At 54.6% G+C, this 23,073-nt stretch overlaps 1 protein-coding gene across 1 annotated transcript; it reads left to right on the top strand.

Annotated features, from left to right (window-relative positions):
• The first annotated feature begins 3,854 nt into the window (after positions 1-3,854).
• Positions 3,855-18,939, top strand: Onecut3 (one cut homeobox 3). Its single transcript, XM_051177672.1, has 2 exons — positions 3,855-5,176; positions 18,385-18,939. The coding sequence occupies exons 1-2, from the start codon at positions 3,988-3,990 to the stop codon at positions 18,672-18,674; spliced, it is 1,479 nt and encodes a 492-aa protein (XP_051033629.1). The 5' UTR covers positions 3,855-3,987; the 3' UTR covers positions 18,675-18,939.
• The last annotated feature ends 4,134 nt before the right edge of the window (positions 18,940-23,073 follow it).

The following is a 23,073-nucleotide window of genomic DNA, read 5'->3' as shown; positions in this document are numbered from 1 at the left end:
CCAGGCTGAGGCCGCCTGAGCTGCGGGAGACCCTGTCAGAGAGGGAGGGAGAAGGGCGAAAGAGCAGGCAAGGGAAGCGGCGGCGAACAGGCTTGGGGAATTCTCTCTCCTCTGGGGTCCGAGAGAGCTAGCGGCCGCTTTGTGGGTGGGAAACTGAGTCACAGCAGGGTGGTGGGACTGATGGAGTCGAAGATGGGTATTTTCCTCGCTCATTGCGCCCCTGGAAACTTGAAGGGTTGAGGGTCGAGTGACGCCTGAGGTCCTTGCCCAGACGTGTAGTCGCGCAGCCCCGGGGACCGCTGCAAACAAGCAGGTGTTTGCGCAGCGCGCGGCCCAGAGCGATGGGGATTCGATGGAGACGCGGGGGCCTTCGGGGATCGATCCGGAGCAGCTGTCGCGGAACAGCCCCCGGGAGCTGCCACCAGCGAAGCAAGCACAGGCCCAGGAGGTACAGGGATCTCGGGGTGCTGAGTGCGCGCCCGGGTGATCCCCTGAGCACCATACTCGGGATACGAGTGCAACTCCACACCTGACAGAAAACCCCGGAACCACCCAGGCCGGATATCCCTTCTCTGTACCCATCTCTTGCAGCTCCCACCCTCAGCACGTTCCCAACAGAGGAGGACAGGCGCTGGAATGTAGCGAACAGATTTGTAGTGCTTGCGGGTTTGGCGGAGGCTGACCCGGGAGCCTGCGGGAGCACCCAGCTCTAGCTGGACTGGAGGAGTCAGCCAGTCGCCACAGTCCCAGCTGAGAAGAGCAGGGACAGATGTACCTCTGCTGAGACTCATTTCCGTGGGGGAATAAACTGTGGTCTGGCGACAGGGACTATGTGACCCGCCTCCGAGGGACAACTTCGGGTGTTTCAAGTCCCCGCATCCATTTTTAGCTAAAATGAGGGCGTCAGGAAGACAGGTAAAGAGGCTCCTAGAGGTCGAAGGGGCGACCGACTGCTCCTTCCGAGAAGCCCGTGCAGTTCCCCCAACACCCTTGTCGCCTGTGTTGATCCGACCTTCACAGTCCTAGAAAATCTCTCAAACTTGGACTGAGAGATGGCGGAAATCTGCCTGGTGTAGCCCAGTGCTTCCGGAGGCAGGCCGTTGTGGGGCTCCTGGATCCATCTCTGATTTTCCCAGAGGGGATGCTGAGGCCCACTGAGAGCTTCCACGAGTTGTCCTCCATCCCCACGGGAATGGAGATGGGGGATGGAGATGGGGATGCCCTGCCCCCTCCAGCCCACCCCTCCTCCACCCTCAATTTGCTAATGACCCCAGATCGATCAGGCCCCAGCCACCCGCGTGCCCTGTGGCCCCACCCAATTCTATTTTTACTAATTACTAACGCGGGGGGCAGTTCTGGGACTGAGGGAGACATAGTCAGATTCTGAAGGGACCCCCTAGATTTCCACTCCATCTCTCAGAGGGAACACAGACCCTGCAGAAAAGACTTAAGCACAGGCTGCACATGCCGAGAAAAGGTCCCTACGTGGCTGAGGCCCCTTCTAAGTGTAGGCAGTTAAAGAGGGTGTGTCACTGCACCTAAGGGTGTTCTGATTCAACAGGAAGAAGAGACTCCCCCTCATCTCAAAGCCACCGGTCCACCTCTTTTTCTCCTTAAAATGGATTCCTCCTTTGTCAGGAAGAAAAGCAACCTGGTTACTATTTAAAACAAAAAAATACCATAGGAGTAAATGAAGACAGGGGGCTGCATCATCCCAACCCTCTCCGAAAGAGCCTGGTGGGTGGCTAGCTTTTGCAAAGGCTCCTGGCCATGTTTTGTTTTTCTATTCTTCAGCGCCCCAGCCAGCCCTGGTACCTGCTGCACTCCTTGCTTCCTGGACGCTATCGGTTAACGGTGGTGGATTGATTTCCACACCCCACGATTATTTTTAATTATCTGCAATGTTGCAGGTCTTGGGGATCTCAGACCTGACTGTGAGCCTGGCCACAGCCAGTACCCCTACCTGGGAGGAAACCCAAGTGGTGAGATCTGCCCCTCTCCTCACCTCCATCATTGTACCTGGCAGGTGGGTATACCCTCAAATTCTCCAGACACACCAGATCAGAAAATCACAAGGCTTCTGACCTTTGGGGGAGGTGGGTGGGTAAAAAACAAACAGAAAAGAGTGCACTCTGCAACCTCCAGCCCCCAACCCTCGGGGACCAAGGTAGCAGTAGGCAGATGTGACCTATAGGGTCTCTTCCCCTCTGGGGAACGAAACAGCTTGAACTTAATAAATGCTGAGTTCTAAACATTGTGCCCCTTTTTGCCCTGTCCACCCAAGGGCTTGAGAGCAGAAATTCCTGAGTCTGACCCATACAATCACACACTTAGTGGCTCTTCTGCAATGTCACCTTCCTCCATCCACATCTCTTCTGCTCCCATGGGGGAGGCAGAGTGGAAAGGGAAACTGAGGAACAGAAAATGAACACCACACTGGTGCAGCCTGGATCAAGGACACAATGCATGCACCTGTCACACGTCCTCTGTGTGTTCATGGGATGGTTTGTTTTTTGTTTTTCCCAGCCCAACAACCCAATCCTAGACACTGGTGGGGCAGAAGACGACTTCCTGTGAGCCGGAAACCATCATTTTATTGCCCTTGGTTCTTTCCCCGTAGATAGGCAACTCCGGTTCCAGCATGGACCCCAGCAGTACCCCTAGACAGTGAGCAGGGAAAGGGAGGGAGGGAGAGAGGGAGGGAGGGAGAGAGGGAGGGAGGGAGAGAGAGAGAGAGAGAGAGAGAGAGAGAGAGAGAGAGAGAGAGAGAGCTGGAACAAGGTCACCTCCTGAAGTAGACTCTGGACCATCTAGGGCCTGGCTTGACCATTCTAGGACTCTTTACCACTCAAGAAGAATCTTGTTCACAGGCACCCTGGGCCTGTAAGATGTCCCCCATGTGACCCCTCTTCCCTCCATCCCCTGTCTAAAAGCTAAAGAGGAAAAGTTCCTAGGCTCCCTCAGTCCCAGGAGGAACAAAAATTCTTTTGGGTGGGGGTGGGACTGGGCTTTCTGTGTATTCCTAGCTGTCCTGGAATTTGCTCTGGAGACCAAGCTGACCTCGAACTCACAGAGATCCACCTGCCCCTACCTCCCTAGTGCTGGGATTAAAGACGTGTGCCACCGCACCACCATGCCCCCTCACACACACACTGGGAGAGTTTTCTGTTTGTTTTAATAGAAGGTCTTACTATATACCCCTGACTGAACTGGAATTTGCTGTGTGGACGAGGCTGGCCTCTAACTGAGATCCACTTTCCTCCATCTCCCTAGTTCTGGCATTAAAGATTCAAGTCCCCACTGAGAGGGATTTCTGGATGCTCCCAGGCCAGGCAATTCCACTCCACAGCTGAGGAAAGAGTCCCAGACAACGTTTTTTCCTTGTGCTTGAGGTCAACATAGACTGGTTATTCTGCGGACCACCTCATTTCCCCCACTTCACCCCCAAAGAGGTTTTTAAGTCTTTTATGTGCATACGGTGTCGAGGTGTCGAGCTTGAAAAAGAGCCGCGTCTTTCTGGTTGGGTGTCAAGAGAGTTGGGGGGTGGTACATGTATGTGTTCACACTCCAGGGATTCAGGGGAAGCCAGAAGGGACACAGAGGGCCAGAGAATCCAAAGCGCAGAGATGAGACACAGACACCTAGGCCCACCAGGCCCAGCTAGAGCGGGCTGCCCCCCTCCTCCCCGCCCCGCCGCCCCGCCGCCAATCCCTCGGATTCTCTGGGCGAGCAGAATGGGGAGACCCGGGGAGCCAGCCTGGAGCGCCAGGGGGTTTGGCGGGTGCAGGCGGAGCGATGGGCGGGGGCGCTGACGTCAGACCCTGGCCCGGGCGCCGGCGGCGGCCGCCCCACCACATCCTGGTGGCCGCTGCTCGCAGCAGCCGAACCCGGGCGAGAACACTGAGCGAGTGGGACAGCAACCGTCGCCACCTAGAGCGCGTGGGGACCATGTTGCGGCCTTGACCGCGCACGGAGGGGGCGCCCAGGATGGAGCTGAGCCTGGAGAGCCTCGGGGGGCTGCACGGGGTGACACACGCTCAAGCCGGAGAGCTGCTGAGCCCGGGCCACGCTCGCTCCGCCGCGGCCCAACACCGAAGCCTGGTGGCATCGGGGCGCCCGGGCCTGGTGGCGGGCATGGCTAGCTTGCTGGACGGTGGTGGCGCCGGGGGCGGGGGCGCCGGGGGCGCGGGGGCTGCAGGGGCCGCGGGTGGTGGCCCTGACTTCCGTGGGGAGCTGGCTGGTCCCCTGCACCCGGCCATGGGCATGGCGTGTGAGGCCCCAGGTTTGGGTGGCACCTACACCACACTCACGCCCTTGCAGCACCTGCCGCCGCTGGCCGCCGTGGCCGACAAGTTCCACCAGCACGCGGTGGCCGGGGCGCACGGAGGCCACCCGCACGCGCACCCTCACCCGGCGCCCGGGCCGCCACCGCCCCCTCCGCAGCGCCTGGCGGCCAGCGTGAGCGGCAGCTTCACCCTCATGCGCGACGAGCGGGCAGCACTGGCCTCGGTGGGCCACCTCTACGGGCCCTATGGCAAGGAGCTGCCCACTATGGGGTCGCCACTGTCCCCGCTGCCCAGCGCGCTGCCCCCGGCTCTGCACAGCGCCCCGCAGCCGCCGCCGCCGCCTCCGCCGCCGCTCGCCGCTTACGGGGCTCCTGGCCACCTGGCCGGGGACAAACTACTGCCACCCGCCGCCTTCGAGCCACACGCCGCGCTGCTGGGGCGCGCGGAGGACGCGCTGGCCCGAGGGCTGCCTGGAGGCGGCGGCGGCGCGGCAGGCGGCGGGGCAGCTGGCGGGGCGGCCGCGGGTTTGCTGGCTCCTCTGGGCGGGCTGGCCGCGGCCGGGGCGCACGGGCCTCACTCAGGCGGCGGTGGTCCCGGAGGGGGCGGTGGCGCCGGTGGAGGCGCCGGCGGCCCGGGAGCGGGTGCCGCAGCAGAAGAGATTAACACCAAAGAGGTGGCCCAGCGCATCACCGCCGAGCTGAAGCGCTACAGCATCCCGCAGGCCATCTTCGCGCAGCGCATCCTGTGCCGCTCGCAGGGCACGCTCTCCGACCTGCTGCGCAATCCCAAGCCTTGGAGCAAGCTCAAGTCTGGCCGCGAGACCTTCCGCAGGATGTGGAAGTGGCTGCAGGAGCCCGAGTTCCAGCGCATGTCGGCGCTGCGCCTGGCAGGTAAGGACGAGGGCCCCGGAGGCTTGACCCTGGGGGACACTGTTGGCTCAGGGTGAGGGACTGACTATTTAGAACCCCGGATAGTGCATTCGGGTTGGCTGGGGTGGGACGGTCCCCTGATTGCTGTTCTGTACCGCCGACCTTTTGCACCATCGCCAATAGAGAGGGTAATTGTTGTCGCCCTCCCTGCTCTTTGGGGGACTGTGTAGTGTGTCTAGTGTCTTTGGGGCTAAACCAAAACAGCCCTCTCATAGCTCCGTGTATGAGTGTGTGTGTGTGTGTGTGTGTGTGCGCGCGCGCGCGCGCGTGTGTGTGATGCACACTACTTGGGTTCGTGATTCTATGTGTTCCCAGCGACCAGAAGGTGCCACTCCCCTCCTCCCCAGCAACCCTGCAAGAGGGCCCACCCTGCACCCAGTCACAAAGCGCCAGATCGCTGATTACGCTCAGCCAAGACCTGGCCACTGCTCTGCCCCTAGCCTCAGCACCAAGCTTTCTTCCTGTGCAGCTCAGCCCCTGCCACCGATCGATCCGCTAGTCCCCCCTCTTCCCCCCCCCCCCGGCAAAGGTCATTTGAGACTGGGGGAGGGGCGGCCCATGGGACCCTGGGCTCGGTGGCATCCACCAGAGGCCTTCACATCCTCTGTGCCTCCAGGGCCTTGCTCTCTCTGATTTCTCTGTCCCTACTTCTCTCCATCCCATTGCTGTCTCTCTCTTTGGACTGGCGCTCCGGTTCCCAATCCAGCCTCTCTTTATTCTTTTCTTCCCTTGCAGCTTGCCTGAGTCTCTCTCCCACACACAAGCATACCAGCCAGCCCCTGGGAGACCCGTTGTCTCCTCCTTTGGTCTAACCTGTCCCCTTCCACTGTATCTCGGAGTGCATGGGGGGTGTCAAGGACCCCATATCCTGTGTGTTTGGGGGGGTGCCAAAAAGCTGGTGATCTAGGCTGAGCATTTTTCTGTGGTGTAGTGGGGAGGGAGCTGTGTACCCCGTTCCAGTTCCAGGGACAATAGCGGTTTCCAACGCCTCATCGATCCCTCTGCACACAAACACAGAGAGGGGCGGAGCAGCTGGGGCTCAAGTGAGGCTCCCCTGAGGCAGGAGCCCGGGTTGACTGTACCCCCAGGCCACTCTGCCAGCATGTGGGGGTGTACAGAAGCAGGGACACTGGGTGATAGGGGGTGGATACAAGCCTACCTGACTGAAGCCATTGACACTGCCCTGTCCCCACATTCCAAGGCCACTGTGCAGTCTCCTGCAGCCAGCCTTAGTTTCCTCTTTCCTCAGGAGTCTTCGGTAGGATTCTCAGATTCTTAGCATAAATGATAAGACACACCTGTCTTTGGGATATTTCCGGCTGCTAATTCCTAGGGGACATTAGAGATAAACACAAGTTTATCTGAAGAGTCCTGTTGCTGGTGACCTGACTGGGACAGCACATGTCTGAACACACAGCCCTTTCCTGCACCTCATTGAATGTCCTCAAGTAGTATTGCCAGGGACCAGTGCAGTTCTGGACCACTAGTTGCTGAGTGACTGTCGCCAAGGGTGTGTTCTGTGAATTCTAAAACCAAAGCCTCCCCTCCTGGTCACATATCCAAGGAACATTGTGTACCTGGAGTCCACACTGCGCTCACCTGTCACCTTCAGTATCTATGGTAGTTTCAATTGGTCATTTGTGGACACCACACAAAAGGCAGCTGCACTGCAGGTGCCTTGGGACATGACTTGGGTGCAGGGTCCCAGAGCCTTCTGTCTAAATTCACATCCACATCAAAGCCACCAGCCCTCTGTGGTCCTCTTGAAATGTTCATTTATTACAGAGAAGAAACCAGACTTGTCCTTGTCTTGTGCAACTACAGTGACCCCAGCTTCTCCTCTGAGGACTGTGTCCTGTGAGTCGGACGTGTGGCCCCTCAGGGGAGCCTGAGGCAACTAGGTGGGTGAGCACAGAAGCTGGTATACAGGGGGCATCCTTTGGCATAGACTGTTGTAGATTATGAAGATGAAAGACCTGGCCTATTCCAGGTCTACGTCAGGGTCCACACTGTGGCACCCTGACCTGCGCTTCAGTGTCTGTGAAGCCCATTGGAGTCAGAAGTGGCAGCCTGATGGCTTGGGTCATTAGGCCCCAACCCAGGCCTTTAGTTCTGGTTCCTGCACAGATGAAAAGCAGTTAAGTGGCGGCAAATTGTGGTGTTAAGGGGGTGGTGGAGGCGGCCAGGCGCATCCCTTCAACATACTGTCTCAGTGATAGCCCAAGGCCTGCAAGGGTCCTCACACCTGTGCCAGACCTGAGCATCCCTCCCTTGTCCCTCATCCACTCGGGGCAAAACTGGACCTTGAGCCCATGAGGGAAACTCTTCTTCTTCTTGCAAGCCACAGCCTTACTGGAAAAACATTGTCCCCAATGCTACCAGCCAGAGAGTGTCCTGCAAAGCACAGAAACAGTGAGAGAAAGGGGCTGGGACAGGAGGTGCACAAAGGAGATAATGATAGATAGATGGATGCATGGGCAGATGGATGGATGGATGGACGGATGGACAGACAGGTGAGAGGGATGGAGAGGGGATAAAAGGTAGAAGTGACAGAGAGAAGAGGTGAGAGAGGGAGAGAGAAAGAAAGAAATGGAGAGATGGAGAAAAAAGGAGAAAAGGAAAGGGAAGGGGACATGGCAGTCAAAGGTGGCTGAGTTCGGGCTGGGGTCCCCTGCCTGCTCCTGGTCCCCTATCCCCAAAAAAGCATCACAACCTTCTGTTTCCTCCTTTGGAAACTGCTGAAAGTCATCCATTCCTTTGTTGTACCCTAGAAACACAGCAGAGAGCCACTGGATCCCATTCCTGCCCAGTATGTCCTTGTTGGCCTCTGCATGCCTCAGTTTCCCTTAATGTAAAATATGCATTGTATGTATGGGGAGGAGCCATTGAGAGTCCAGATTCCAGCTCCACCCAACACTTTTCCCACCATTCTGGGGGGGCATTTGCATCCGCTCCAACCCCTCTTCAGAGTCCCCTCTCTGAGCTGCACCCCCCACATACACCCCAGCGACAGCAGCAAACTGTGATTATGGGAGCAGGACTGGGGGAGGGGCGGCTCCTGGCGGGTGGGGCGGTCGATGAATTCGAATTACCGTCTGTGATTCATCACCATGTGCCAGGTCGATAGCTTCAGTCGACTTCAAATATTGTTTAAATTGCAACTCTGGACTGAAAAAAATCTTTTTTCTTTTTGTAACCGATCAGAAAAATATACATATATAATAAGATATTCAAAGGAAGGAATAGGAATTCACACACACATGCACAAACATACACACACCACACATATACCACACACCATGATACATACACATATGCACAAACACATACACACCACATACACATACCACAAACCATCATACATACACACACCACACACCATACAAACAAACATACATGAACACACACCACACACACACCACATACCATACATACATGCAAGAGCACACATACCCCAAATACAAACCACACACCACATACCACCATACATATACACACACACCACCATACATACATATATGCACAAACACATACACTACACACACACACAGACACACACACCACATGTACACATCCTCCCTTCTTCTGTCTCTTGCATCCCAGGGACAGTACACAGTGGGAAGGGAAAAGAATGTGGAAGAGAAACTGAGTCAGGGTCTGTGGGGTGCTTGATCTCCTTAAGGTCCACACGGGTCAATGCAGAGGCCATCAGCGGTAGACAGGGAGGCTGTGGGGCAGGGCCAGAGGTAGATAAAAGGGACTTACAACCTAAGGCTCTTCAGAGCCTCTGCTCTGCTTTCTATCCTGGAGATCATGCCAACTGAGGTCCCTTGTCCTTGTCTTTGATACAGGGCCTCCTGTTAGCCCAGGCTGGCTGAGGCTCTGCCTCCCCCTCCTGACTGCTGGGATAGTAGACATGAACCTCTTATCTGGTTTATGTATTGCTGGGCTGAATCTAGGGCCTTGAGCACATCACCAGGACTCTCCCCCCTGAGCTACAGCCCTGCCTCTCCTTCATAAAAGCCTGGAGTCTTTGTGTAAATCTCAAATACTCCTACAGACACCCACTGGCTCCACATACACACAGGAGGCAACAGTCCCTCAGAGGGTAGAAAGACTCTTTCAGAAGTCAAACTTAGACATGACACTCACCTCTGTCCCATCCTTGACTGGTTCTAGACAAAGGTCTCAGTTTCAGTTTCCTAATCTGAGAAATGGACACGGTTGCCCCTCAGGGAGTGGCAGGAACTGGGGTGGGGGACTAAGTAGGTGGCACAAGCCCACATGGGCCACAAAAGGGAGACACTGCAGGTGGCCACAGAGGATACACAGCGCCTGGGGGCCATGTTCTCTGGGCTTTGAGGAAATGCCCAGCCCCTGACCATGCCCTCAGCCCCTCACTGGGGGATTCTAGGTGTGGGACCCAGGACATCAGCAGTGTGTGTGTGTGTGTGTGTGTGTGTGTGTTGGACATGAGGGAAAGTCATGGTACCTTACAGTGTAGTAGCTGGTATAGCGATCAGCCATGCTCATCGCCTCAACAGTCCTACACAGAAGTGGGTTTGAGGTTTGAATACACTCACACAGGCATGCACATGCTCACACACCGTTTAAGAGTCCTCAAAGACCCTCAAGGAAGGAGAAAGGCTGGCTTCCTTCACACTGTGACTTCCTGGCAAAATGTCCTCTCCTGATGCCAGTGTCCCAGGATAAGTCTGAGCCCATGTCTGAGACCAAGTTCACACCTCCTTCTAGACCCAGCAGCCACTTCCTGTGACCATACCGGAGTCTGGTGGACAGACAGGTAGACAACTGGCCCTATGTCTGCTTGATGAGAGGCTGGACAGGCCTCTGATTCCTTCATTCTGTCTCCTTGAGTGGGCTTGTCTATCTTTACTGTGGGGAAAGTCATCTCCAAGTCTAAGGACTTGAGATCAGTCCTGGGAACCCACATGGTGTGAGGCGAGAGCCCACCCCTCTAAGTTGTCCTCTGACCTCCTTAAGTGAATGATCCCCAGTCACATTTATAAACACACAAAACAAAATGTAGTTTTAGCTGAGCAATGGTGACACATCCAGCACTCAGGAGGCAGAGGCAGGAGGATCTCTAAGCTTGAGGCCAGCCTGGTCTACGGACTGAGTTTGAGGACAGCTCAGGCTTCACAGGAAACCCTGTCTGGAAAAACAAAACTAAGCAAATGTAATTTTAAAACCCACAAAAAACTTAAGCCCCTTTCAACTAAATTCTTAGCCTGAACTAAAGCAATGCCCAGCTGTAGACCACTACTAGCTACCAGCATTCTAGTCTGACACACCAGTGACCATTTCCCCCAAGCTGATCTCTTGGCTCCTCACCCCACTGGGACTTGATAGAGCCCCTAAGATGCAGAAGTCAGCTTCTCTGGACAGCCTTCAGTCTGTAACTCCTTCAGTCCTGAATGAAGAGAAGAGACATGGCTGGTGGCAGGGACAGGTGAGGTGGCTGTGGAAGCCAGGCTGGTCCCGGTGGCCTCTTTGTATTAGCCTGTGGACAGCCTGGCTTTAACCAGGGAGGTTCAAGCTGGTTTGAATCAAGATTTTAATTAAAAATAGACTGTGATCAATACCCTAGGCTGTGCTGGAGGGGGGAGGGGCGGGGCGGGGCGGAGTGGGGTGACTGAGAGGTCCTTGTGACCCTCAGGCAGCTCTATGACACCTGAGGCCTCAGTTTTCCCTAAGCCCAGTGACCCAGACCCTCCCTCCCCAGGAAGTCACACCAGTGGGCTCAGGTGGGGACAGCAGAGGGACTTATAGAAGTATGGTCACATTGGAAAGACAGAGAAAGAGAACTGGGCCAGGACGAGCATCTAAGGGGTGGCAGGGGCCAGGGCCGCAGGGGCGTGTCTGGAATGTAGAAGCCTGTGCTAGGGCCACAGGGGAAGAGGCCTGGGGACAGGTGTTGTTGGAGTGTGGGAGTGCTCAGTGTGAGGCTGTGCCCAGGCTGCCAGTGGGCCATCCACACCTCCTGTTCACACCCAGACACCCTACTCTGCGCCCGTGTCCCCACTATGAGCAGGTGCCCCCCTCTGGCCCTTGGGAGGCCGCCAGCTCTGGAGCTGTGCAGAAAGCCTGGGGGTCCCCGCTGCTGGGAGGGGGCGCAGTTCCCCAGCCTGCCCTCCTTCCCCATTGCACTTGGCCTTGCTCCTCCTCCCTTGGGAATGCACAAATCTTTCAAAAGTAATTGTGCATTTTTGTTTTGTTTTGAGACAGGGTCTCCTGAAGCCCAAGATGATTTCAATCCCGCCCCCGCCCCCCAGTCCCCCCCCCCCCCCCCCCGCCTAAGTGTATCTGAAGATGACCTTGAACTCCTAGTCCTCTTGTCTGCGGCCTCCATATTCATTATTTTTATTATTATTCTTTTTATCCTTTTACTTTTTCGGGGGGTCTCAGCAGTAGAATTTCCTCCGTTTTCACAGTGGCCCACTAGTTCGCCGCCAGCTGTCTCTCTGTTCGTCCTGCCCACAGTCAGGTGTTTGGAAACTGTGATCACCCTTGGGTGGCAGGACGCACTTCCGGGGACATGGAGCCCTTATCAGCAGATTAATTCACTAACAATTGATCGGCTCACTCACTGCCCAGCCTGTTCTGGGTCAGTCTCCCTCTGCTTTCCTAGTCACCTGTTTCCTTTCCAGCCATCTTTTTCTAATTCCTCTCCCAGCTGCCGCCTTGCCTCTTGCAAATGACTCTTTAAACGTCAAAGCTCAGCCTGGCAGTAGCAAGTCTGTCAGCTCAGCGCTTGCCCCCCAACCCGAGGATGGCCCGGAGTTCTAGGCCAGCTTGTGCTACAGGACTGACAAAAGAGGGAGAGGGGCCAGTCGGAAGGAGGGAGCCCACTGAGGACGCTGAGGTTTGGGCCATCCTCAGCTATGTAGTGAATTGGAGACCAGCCTGGGCTACATGAGTGTTTGGTGATTTGGTTTACCCCCTTAACAAAGTGATCCTTGGGAGGGCTCCTTAGCTGAAAGCCAAGTAGGAAAGGCCCTTGGCTGCCCCGCTGTCCCCACCCTGTGACCCTCCAGCTCCCGGTACCCCTCATCCGCGAGGGTCAGGCCAGGTGGGGTAGAAGGTCGGTTCCAGATAAGACTTTGAAAAATAGGGGCATTAAAATCCTCTGGGAGGGAGCAAGTGGGAAAGCACAGGGAGGGCGGGGCCTTGGGAGGGCGGGAGGTGGGACCTGGGGGAGCGGAGCAGGTCCTCGTTAAAGGCACCCCAGCCCTCCTGCCCACGAAACCGCCTTTCTAAACGTGCTGGGGACTTGTGACTCTGGCAGAGTCACCCAGCCCCAGGAGGAGCCACGGGGAGCTCAGCCTGGCTGGGCTGAGTCACCATGGTGGGGAGGGATCGTTGGTCCAACACCTGCCCCAACCCTGCAGCTCATGGCGGGGCCGGACTTGTCGCCAAGGAAACCGGCCATCATCCCAGCCGGAGACCAGGCTCCTATTGAATTGTTGGCTGCAGGAGTGATGTGCTGGGAGGGAACAGCCTGGCCATTGCTCACAGCCTCAGTGGTGGACGGTGGACAGATGGGGGGGGCAGCCACCCGGGGAGAAAGGGGTAGGTGAGAGTAACTCGGGGCACCTGTGGGGCATGGCTCACACGGGGCCTGGGAAGGGACACTTGGGTACCTTTCTTATTTCCTTCATTCCTCCTCCCCCCACCCCTTTTAATTTTGAGGCAGGGTCTTAAGTATCCTAGGCTGGTCTCCAATTCCTTATGTAGCCAAGGATGGACCTTGAGCCGATTTGTCTGTGTCTTCTTCTCCAAGACTGAGAGGAGAGAGCACAGGCATAAGCTACCTCATCTGTTTTATTTGACGCTGGGAATGGAACCCAGGCCTTCATACATGCTAAGCAAGCACCCTACCTACCGAGCCACGAGCCACACACGGAATCCACCGAGCCACAAGCACCCTACCCACTAAGCCCCAGCCCTGGAACCAATTTTTACAGGGATGGAGCCAAAGCTCTGCAGGAAGGGAAGGGCTTCCTGGGGCAGCAGCTATTGCTGGAGCTATTGCTGGGGGGTTTGAGGGATATGTAGGAGCTGTCTAGTCATAATTCCTCCGGCTCCTAAAGGGGAAGATCCCAGGGAAGCTGACAATGTGAGACCTTGCTAATGGGTCCTCATGGCAACATGAGAAATGCTACCCACATTTCAACTTTTCTCAGTGACAGGGGAGCCTCATCTCTTTCACAATTCATTAAACATTTTTCTGCCATGCCCCATCCCCAGTGATGGAAAAAGGGGAGTCCCGTTCAGGAACCCTCAGGACAGCCATGCATCAAGCCAGGCCCTGGGGTGATCTATGCTCCCAAGTAACTAGAAAAATCAAGAGACTCAGGCACCAGGCATGCAAATGCAGGGGTCTAAACAGATTCCACCCTAGACTCCAGGGTACCTATCCATGATACAGCTCCAATAGACCGGGGACGGCTGCCCTCTACTGGACACAGGGGGAACTGCTAGACGATGGGCATGCGGGTGGACAGTGTAGACCAGGCAATGATAGTACACACCTTTAATCCCAGCACTAGGGAGGCAGAGATAGGTGGGTCTCTGTGAATTCGAAGTCAGCCTGGTCTACAGTGTGAGTTCCAGGACACAGCCAGGGCTGCACAGAGAAACCCTGTGCTGAAACAAACAAACAGAACCAATCCAAATAACTCCAATAAATGTAAGATTTAAGCCCAGGGTGTGGTGGCACTTGCTTGTGTTCGCCCTTTGGAGGCAGCAACAGGAGATCTTGGGGGCCAGGGCCAGCTGGTCTAGCCTAACCCACAAGCTCCAGGTCTCAAAAAAACAACCAGAGGGACTGGAGGGAAGGCTCTGCATAGGAGTACTCATGGCTGTTGCAGAGGACCTGAGTTCAGTTCTCTGCACCGCATGGTGGTTCCCAATCCTGTAAGTCCAGCTCCAGGGGACCCAACGCCCCTCCACAGACAACTACACTAACCGCACACATCCCAGGTCAACCACACCTACACTTTATTTATTTATTTTGAGACAGGGTTTCCCTGTGTAGCCCTGGCTGTCCTGGAACTTGCTCTGTAGACCACATTGGCCTCAGACTCACAGAGATCCGCCTGCCTCTGCCTCCCAAGTGCTGGGATTAGAGTTGTGTGCAGCCACTACTGGGCCACAAAGTTAAAAATAATAAAAATAAATCTTGCCTGGTGAAATCCTGTTTTGGAAAATAAAAGCATGGACAAAAGGGTGACCAAGGGGGCTTGCATAGGACACAGAGTGACAGGACTCCACTGGTGGCACATACTGTGTGTCTTGGCTTTACCACTGAAAGGAGAGGCCTGAAGACACATCCCAGCCCCACAGCTGCCACGACACCCAAGGGTGGTGGGCAAGGTCTGTGTGTGAGACATTGCTTTGTCCACACCCTGACGGCTGCCGGGGCTCTGGCTACAGCTCCTGGTGCTGAGCCTGGAGAAGGAGACTTCAGGGTGGGGACCATGCTGGGGATGATAGTGTTGAAAAGAAAGCAGGAGAGTATGCCAGGACAGCGGCAGAGGGGAGGGCTGTGGGGTGGGATGATGGGCAGCCGGACATTGGTAGTGTCCATGGGGAAGATAGGGCAGGACTGAGAGAGACTGACAGCACAAGGTGGGGGAGGACAGGTGGGGATGAGGGAGGAGATGGAGGAGGAGGCAATAGGGATGGAGGGGTGGATGCAGGTGCATGGGGAGGAGGGTGTTTCAAAGAGGTGGAGGAGATGGTGTCTGTGGAGGTGACAGGGAGGAGCCTGGCCTAGGTTGAGGCTGCCTCGCAGGCGGAGATGAGCCACTTTATTGCCCAGCTGAGGACCCCCTAGAAAAGTCTATGGCTGGGACAAAGCTGGCCATGCTTCCCTCTGCCTGGTTCCAGGCTGTTTCCATTGCAGTGAAACGGTTGGCTTGGAATCTGTAACAGCTGCTCAGCCCTGTACCCTCATCTTCCACAACTTCCTCAGCTGTGGGAGATGGATGATGGGACAAGTGACACTCAGCCTGGAACAAGGCCCATGTCTGTGCAGACAAGTGTTGTCAGACTGAATGCAGGGAACAGGGCAGGGGCTTCATGCTGCCACCCACCAAAAAATGACTTTTCCTTTCTTTCAAGACTTCTGTGGCTGGCCACTCACCAGCCTTGGCTTGTGGGTCCCACATCTTCTCTACCTCCCAGGCCTTTTTGTTCAACTGATTGTTTCTGGCTGGGCCTCCCTAGACCAATGACTTATGATTGTGTAAATAAAAAAGAAAACTTTATAGTAAGGACAGAATGAACAGATACGCAGAAATCTCTTGACATGAAAACCATGTGTGTTCAGAAATCTGTATTTCTGTTCTTGTTGAACAGTCTAGTAGTAGACTGTTAGGTGGGAAGATGGATGGATGGATGAGTTAACAAATGGATGGATGGATGGATGGATGGATGGATGGATGAGTTAACAAATGGATGGGTGGATGGATGGGTGGATGGGTGGACCTTCACTGGGATTTTAAAACTCGGGCTATTGTTGTTCCCCTCACCTGGCTATCTCTGTGTCCTCATCAAGGGATGAACACATGTTGTCCTATGAGCTTTGTAGCACAGTCAAATCCAAAAGCGCCTCAGGCAAGAGAAGACCCTTTTGTCTATGCAGCTGTTGCACCCCAACCATGCAGCCTTTGCCAATTCTATATACATTCATATGGCTCAGGATGGACGCTAGGGCACCACCATGCAGCTTGCCTGGATGACAGTAAACTTTAAATGTCCACTTGCAGCAACCCAGGACCTCCTGGGGAGGGAGTCTCAGTGGAGAACTGCATAGATCAGGGTGGCTGTGGGTGAGTCTATGAGGGGTCTGTCGGGTGGGAAGAACTGTCCTGTCTATGCTACCAGTCCCTGGGTGTGGGTCCTGGGCTGTGCCAGAGGGAAGGTGGCACAGGGCTGTGGATGGCTCAGTAGTTAAGGACTCCTGTTGCTCCTGCAAAGCGCAGGTTTTGATTCTCAGTACCCACATCAGGCAGCTCACAGCTACCTGTAACTCCAGCTCAAAGGGATCTGATACCCCCTCCTGCCTTGGGTGGGCATTGCGGACACACACACACACACACACACACACACACACACACACACACACACCTAAAAATGAAATAAAAGTTTAAAAAGAAAGTGAAAAAGCCGTCTGAGCACAAGAGCACAGACCCTAGAGCCACTTGGAGCCACGCCAATTCCTGCGACATTCCCAAGCAGGATGCAAAACCAACTCATTAAGACCTTTGGAACTCATGCCAGGCTATGGTGGCACATGCCTTTAATGTAAAGATTTGTTTTGTTTTTGGTTTTTGTTTTATTTTTTGAGACAGGGTTTCTCTGTGTAGTTCTGTAGACCAGGTTGATCTGGAACTCACAAAGATCCATCCACCTGCCTCTGCCTTCCCAGTGCTGAGATTAAAGGTGTGAGCCACCACTGCCTGGCTCTTATTTTTATTTTATATTATGTGTGTGTCTCTGTGTGTGCCAATTCCAGCAAAAGCCAGCAAAGGATGCGGTTAGCTGCCCATGTGGGCTCTGAGGACTGGGTGTGGTCCCTGCAAGAGCAACAATGGCTCCTGAGCACCGAGCTGTCTCCAGCTCTGTCCTTGGAATCCTCTGGCTCCCAGGTTCTGAGGGCCCAAAGCTACCCTGATTCTGGGTCTTTCCCACGGTGGCCTCCTTTCATTTTGGGAAGCTTTAGGAATTTTCTGTCTATCCTCAGGTTCTGAAATGTCACAAAGTTGTGTCTGTCTGTTTCCATTCACCCACGTGAGACAAATGTCCTTCAGTCCTGCTGTCTCCTTCCTCCCCGTCACTCGGTAATGGCTGCGGGTGTATGGTTGAGAGGAAGTGAAGACTGTAGAGCTGGAGGGACGCTCACACCCACAGTCAGAAGACAGTGAACGCATGCATACTAGGGCTTGGCTCAGTCTCCACTATTAGTCTAGGTCCCACAGACAAACCTGGGTGACTGTAAATTCTGTCAATCTGACAATTACCTTTGAGTGTCACACCTATATATTTAAAATTTTTTATTTTATTTATTATTGTTATTGTGTGTATGTGTGATGAATGTGTGGGTACACATGCCATGGGGCGCATATGGAAATCAAAGGATAACATTCTAGAGTTGTTTCTTTCCTATCTTTATGCAAGTCCCTAGGCCTGGGTGGCTTTTATCCCCTAAGTTATGTCACAAACTGTACCTCTTTCTTCCCTTATCTGATCATCTGTTTTATCTGGTTGTAGATTGCATCTAGACCAGAAAGCAAACATGCTAACTCCAATTTGTCAGCCCTGTGCCCCTAAACCACACTCCCAATCTCTTGCTGGAGGATTCTAGGCAGGGCTCCACCCTGACCACGCCCCCAGCCTCTGATTGGGTGATTGTAGGGTGGGGGCAAGATGGCTGGCAGCAGTCAAGGGCTGTGAACTCAGCATCATCTGAACTGAGGTGTCAGGTCCCACAGCAGTAGCAGACTGGGCCCCCAGGAGGTCAGGACTGTGTCTTGGTTGCTGACACTTGAGACACAACCCAGTGCCTAGAGTCAGCCATCTCATAATCAGCCCCATCAGATCAGTCACAGGTCTCTATCCTGCCTCAAACGGCCCCCAGGTCGGATTGCAGCTCCCCACACACACACACCTATATCCGTAGTCTTTGGAGGCAGGGTACACGTTGCAGCCTGGAGTCTTTACTGGGGAGAACACTGGGGGTAGGAAGCTAGTACTGGTCACCCCTGGAGGCTCTGGTGGAGGGGGGTGGTGGAGGGGGTGCTTTGTGTTAACTAGGTGCCTCTTGCTTTGTCTGCCCCCACACTACATAACTTTGTGTCTCTCTACCCTGCCCCATCCTCCATTTTAGGTTGTCTGTTTCTGGCTCGCTCTCCCTCCCTGGTCCCTGACCAGGGACCCTCCTCTGCTCCCTGGCCTGGTACTCTGGTTGCTTCCCTTCCTTTCTTGCATGCCCCATCTCATCATCCTTACATCCCTCGTCCCCTTCCTCCCTACGTCCCTTCATCCTTAGACCCGCCCCATCCCTTGCCCCATGCTTTGGCCCCTTCGTCCCTGTGTCCTCTCACTGCCGTGGTACCTCTCACCCCTGTCCCCTCTCACAGCCTGTAAGCGAAAGGAACAGGACCAGCAGAAGGAGAGAACGCTGCAGCCCAAGAAGCAGCGGCTGGTGTTCACTGACCTTCAGCGCCGCACGTTGATTGCCATCTTCAAGGAAAACAAGCGCCCGTCCAAAGAGATGCAGGCCACCATCTCGCAGCAGCTAGGTCTGGAGCTCAACACTGTCAGCAACTTCTTCATGAATGCCAGGCGCCGCTGCATGAACCGCTGGGCTGAGGAGCCCGGCGCTACCCCAGGCAATGCGACAGCCACTGCCACCTTCTCTAAGGCCTGAGCCTTCCACCCCTACCCCAGCCCCAGGGGACCGCACACCCCAGCCCTGGGGACCAAGGGGACCCTTTCCCCACCCAGACAAAGGAAGCCCCCCAGGGTACAGGGACCCACCCCAACTCCCCTCAGTTTTGGACGTCAAGGGGACCTTGAGGGAAGACTGGGTCAAGAATCAAGCACACCTTACAAACAAAACCCGGGTATTTAAGAAAAAACTTTAATAGAGAACCCTACTTTCCTAGATCCCAAATCCCCTCAAAATGGAGGGAGGCAGACATCTGCCTGTCTTACCCCCCCCCCCTTTCTCCTCCAGGCCAGGACTCTGTCCCCATGTGCCCTTCCCAAGAACTGAGACATATTCCAAGTGGCCAAAACCGACAACAAGCCGGATCCTTGCAGCACACCTATTCCCACACCAAGCCCTCTCCCCTGTCAAGACAGCCCCTCGAGGCCAAGACCCCAGCCACCATCCCCACCCCAGTGGTCTGGATATCCTGTGCCAACAATCCCCTGCCTTAATGCCAGGAGGGGACATGTGGGGAGCCCCCGTCTCCAAAGAGACAGTGACAGATGCAGAGATGAGGGTTGCCCTGGCCGCCTCCCATCCCAGCACCCCTGGTTGAGTTCACTATAAGCTATGTGAAGAATGGTACACAGAGAACAAGGTCACCAAAGAGCAAAACCCCACACTCCAGACCTCAAGGGGGCACCAGATTCTCCCAGTACCAGGGCCCCATGGAGGCACGGCCAGCATCCCTTGGATACAAAGCTCTTGGAAGCTCTGGAATTCATCACACTTTTTTTTGTTTTGTTTTGTTTCTTTGTTTTTGTTGCTTGGGGGTGCATACCTGAGCCTCCTCCCCTCAGAGGACCTTCAGAGGTAAACCTTGCTTTGGTGAAGCCTCTCTCTCGGAAGAGAGAAGATGAAGTAGAAAACTGCTTGCTCCATTGTTTTTGCCAAAAAAAAAAAAAAAAATGTACAATGGGGAAGGGTTAGAAGCAAGGGAGGACCCCCACCCCAGTGCTCAGCCCTCCCTTTTGGGTGACATTTCAAGACTGGCCTGGCAGCCAGATCCCAGGAGGCTGCCTCTCCCCTTACCCCTCTGAGGTTCAAGATCCTGGGAACCCCTCTCTTCTGAACCTATCCATGGCTGCCTCCCAGGGAGGGCCCCACTCCCAGTTTCCCTAGAGAATGCGAGAGAACTTTCTAGTGAGAAAAAGAAAAAGGACCCCTCCCCAACCCTGTAAAGGCTACCTCATTGAGCCCACGCTGTGATTCAAATGATCACGTCTGATACCAAAGATTCCCCCACCCCCCCCAAGGGTTTGTGCTGGAAGCCAGGGTGTTCCCACCCTCACCACATGGCTGTCCCCCCACCCGAGAGAGAAAGAGAGAGGAAGAGAGAGAGAGAGAGAGAGAGAGAGAGAGAGAGAGAGGACAGCGAGGTCGGTGAGTGCCTTCTTATTGAACCAAAGATGTGTGTAGAGTGTCCTCTGTCCTTAATGACTTGCCGCTCTCCCATGGAAGCAACTTGGATGGATGCTTCTAGAACCTTCGGGTGTGAGGCAGAATGCTCAGAGTGAAAAGAATCCTCCCTGTTCCCACTCACATGCACACACACACACACACACACACACACACACACACACACACAATTGAAGAGATGGCTCAGTGGTTAAGAGCACCGACTGCTGTAGTCAAGGACCCAATCTGGGTTCCCAACACCTACATGGAAGCTAACAATCATACATAGCCCAGTTATAACAGACTTAGCGCCCTCTTCTGGTTTCACAGGCACCTACACTCACATGCACATACCCATACACAATTAAAAAGAAAACATTTGTTGTTGTTGTTGCTTTTTGTTTTTTTGAGACAGGGTTTCTCTGTATAGACCTTGATGTCCTGGAACTCACTCTGTCGACCAGGCAGGCTTTGAACTCAGAGATCCACCTGCCTCTACTTCCTGAGTGCTGGGATTATGAGTGTAGACTACCACCACCTGGTTAAAAAATAAAATAAGTCTTTTCACACGCTCACGCGCACACACACACTCACACACACTCATGACAGCTGCCATTTGTGAGGACTCAGGTGTCCCTCCTATCTGCACTAGCACTGAGTCCCCCCCTTTTCCTCACACTCCCACACTTCTGATTCATGGCTCCAAGCCTTGTCCTGCCCAGCAGGCACAGGTAACATATCCTATGAACCAGAAGACCCAAGGCCCACAAAATGAGCAAGGAAAAAAATGAAGTATGACATGGTGGCACATGACTTTAAACCCAGCACTCAGGGTGCAGAGGCTGGCTGACCCATTCACATAGTACAGCCTGCCTCAAAAGATCTGACTCAATCACAAGTTGGAAAATACCATGTATATATGAAAACTTGTGAGACGGGTCTCACTCTGTAGCTAAGGCTAGCCTCTAGGTTGAGATCTTCCTTCCTGCCTCAGCCTCCTGAGCATCATCGAGAGTCAGATTGAATTTTGTTTCTTCTCTTTGTCTTTTACTTTTATGATTTTGTTTCTGGTGATGATGGGGATGGAACCTAGGATCTAGTACATTTTAGGCAAGTATTCACCTTGCCCATGCCCCACCCAGCCCCTCATCTAGGTAAGGCTTCACCCCTGATCATGCCCCCAGCCGCTCACTGAGAGATTCTAGGTGGGGCTCCACTCCTGAGCTATCAACGGAACCTTTCCAAATACCATTACACACACACACACACACACACACACACACACACACACACACAAAAAAAAAAAAAAAAATCAGGGCCCTCTCCGGGCCCAGATGAACCTCCATCCTCCCCCTCTGAACCACACACCTTCTGGTCCTAACCTACCAAAGATCTTTCCTACACAGGGAACCCACAGTCCAGCACAATTCCTTCTAGCCTTTGACAATTCTCTCTGAAATACCTCAAAATATTTAATGTATAGTTTATGTGCTAAAAACAAAACAAACAAAAAAAACCTTAGCTAGTTTTGGGATTATGTGACTCGAAGCTTTATACTGTTAAATTATAATTTTGCAAATAATGGCATGTTTATCTCTGACCGGTTCCGTGGGAGACGCATTGAACGTCAGGGCAGCAAAGCCAGTGGTCCCTGGGAGGGTGAGTGGGGGACCGGTGGCCTTCACAGATTTCCTATATATAAGAGTCTCTTAGGAAAGAGAAAGGCGTGCTCGATAGCTATACCTTTCCCTGGCTTCTTCTGTTTCTTTGTTTTATGGAGTCGTGTCTTCTAAGAGTATTTATGATTCTATGTGTTCTGTGTTTAAATGTAATTTAAGAAAAAAATAAGAAAAGTGAAAACCAAAGAGGTGATGGAATTTGATTGACTCATGGCCTGTATGTTCTGATTACGTAACTGAAGGGGTGGGCATGGGGTACTCTGCAAGCCAGTTGGCCATCTCGTGGCCCTGTTTCTATCCCCACTCTAACTCCTAAGTAATTGTGTCCAAGAAGGTGGCAAGGCCCCGAGTTAGAGGGGCCCTGGAGCAAGCCACACCTGAGCCCACTCACGCCCCACCCCACTCACGCCCCACCCCTCTCACGCCCCACCCCTCTCACGCTCCACCCCTCTCACGCTCCACCCCATTCATGCTCCACCCCTCTCACGCCCCACCCCTCACGCCCCACCCCACTCACGCTCCACCCCTCTCACGCCCCACCCCTCACTCCCCACCCCTCTCACGCCCCACCCCTCACGCCCCACCCCTCTCACGCTCCACCCCTCACGCCCCACCCCTCTCACGCCCCACCCCATTCATGCTCCACCCCCTCACGCTCCACCCCTCTCACGCTCCACCCCTCTCACGCCCCACCCCTCTCACGCTCCACCCCTCTCACGCCCCACCCTTCTCACGCCCCACCCCACTCACGCCCCACCCCTCTCACGCCCCACCCCACTCACACTCCACCCCTCTCACGCCCCACCCCTCTCACGCCCCACCCCACTCACACTCCACCCCTCTCACGCTCCACCCCTCTCACGCCCCACCCCTCTCACGCTCCACCCTTCTCAACCCTGCCCCTGTGGTCCTACCTGGCGGAAAGCCGTTGCCTTCTCCGTTGCATCTGGGGTGCATGTGGGAAGTTGTGGACCCCTTGCCCCACTGGGTGGGGTTCGCTCTAGCACAACTTGCCAAGCAAGCATCTTCAAAATAGACAACTAAGGAATTCATGAGTATAGACAGGAAGCAAGCTTGGGTGTACCCCAACTTCCCAGATGCCAAAAGCCTTCCTGAGGCCTAGTCACCTCTCCTGGGATACCCTCAGCTTCCCTAGGCATGGGGTGGTCCCTTTTTTTGCAGCCACTTGGAGACCCTGGAGAACAGGGCTCTGTGCCCCCCACAAGTAGAGAAAGAAGTGGATACAGGCCAGCCTGTGA

This window comes from Phodopus roborovskii, unplaced genomic scaffold (assembly GCF_943737965.1).
Source record: "Phodopus roborovskii unplaced genomic scaffold, PHOROB, whole genome shotgun sequence".
Lineage (NCBI taxonomy): Eukaryota > Metazoa > Chordata > Mammalia > Rodentia > Cricetidae > Phodopus > Phodopus roborovskii.
This window is presented reverse-complemented; position numbering and strand designations above follow the sequence as displayed.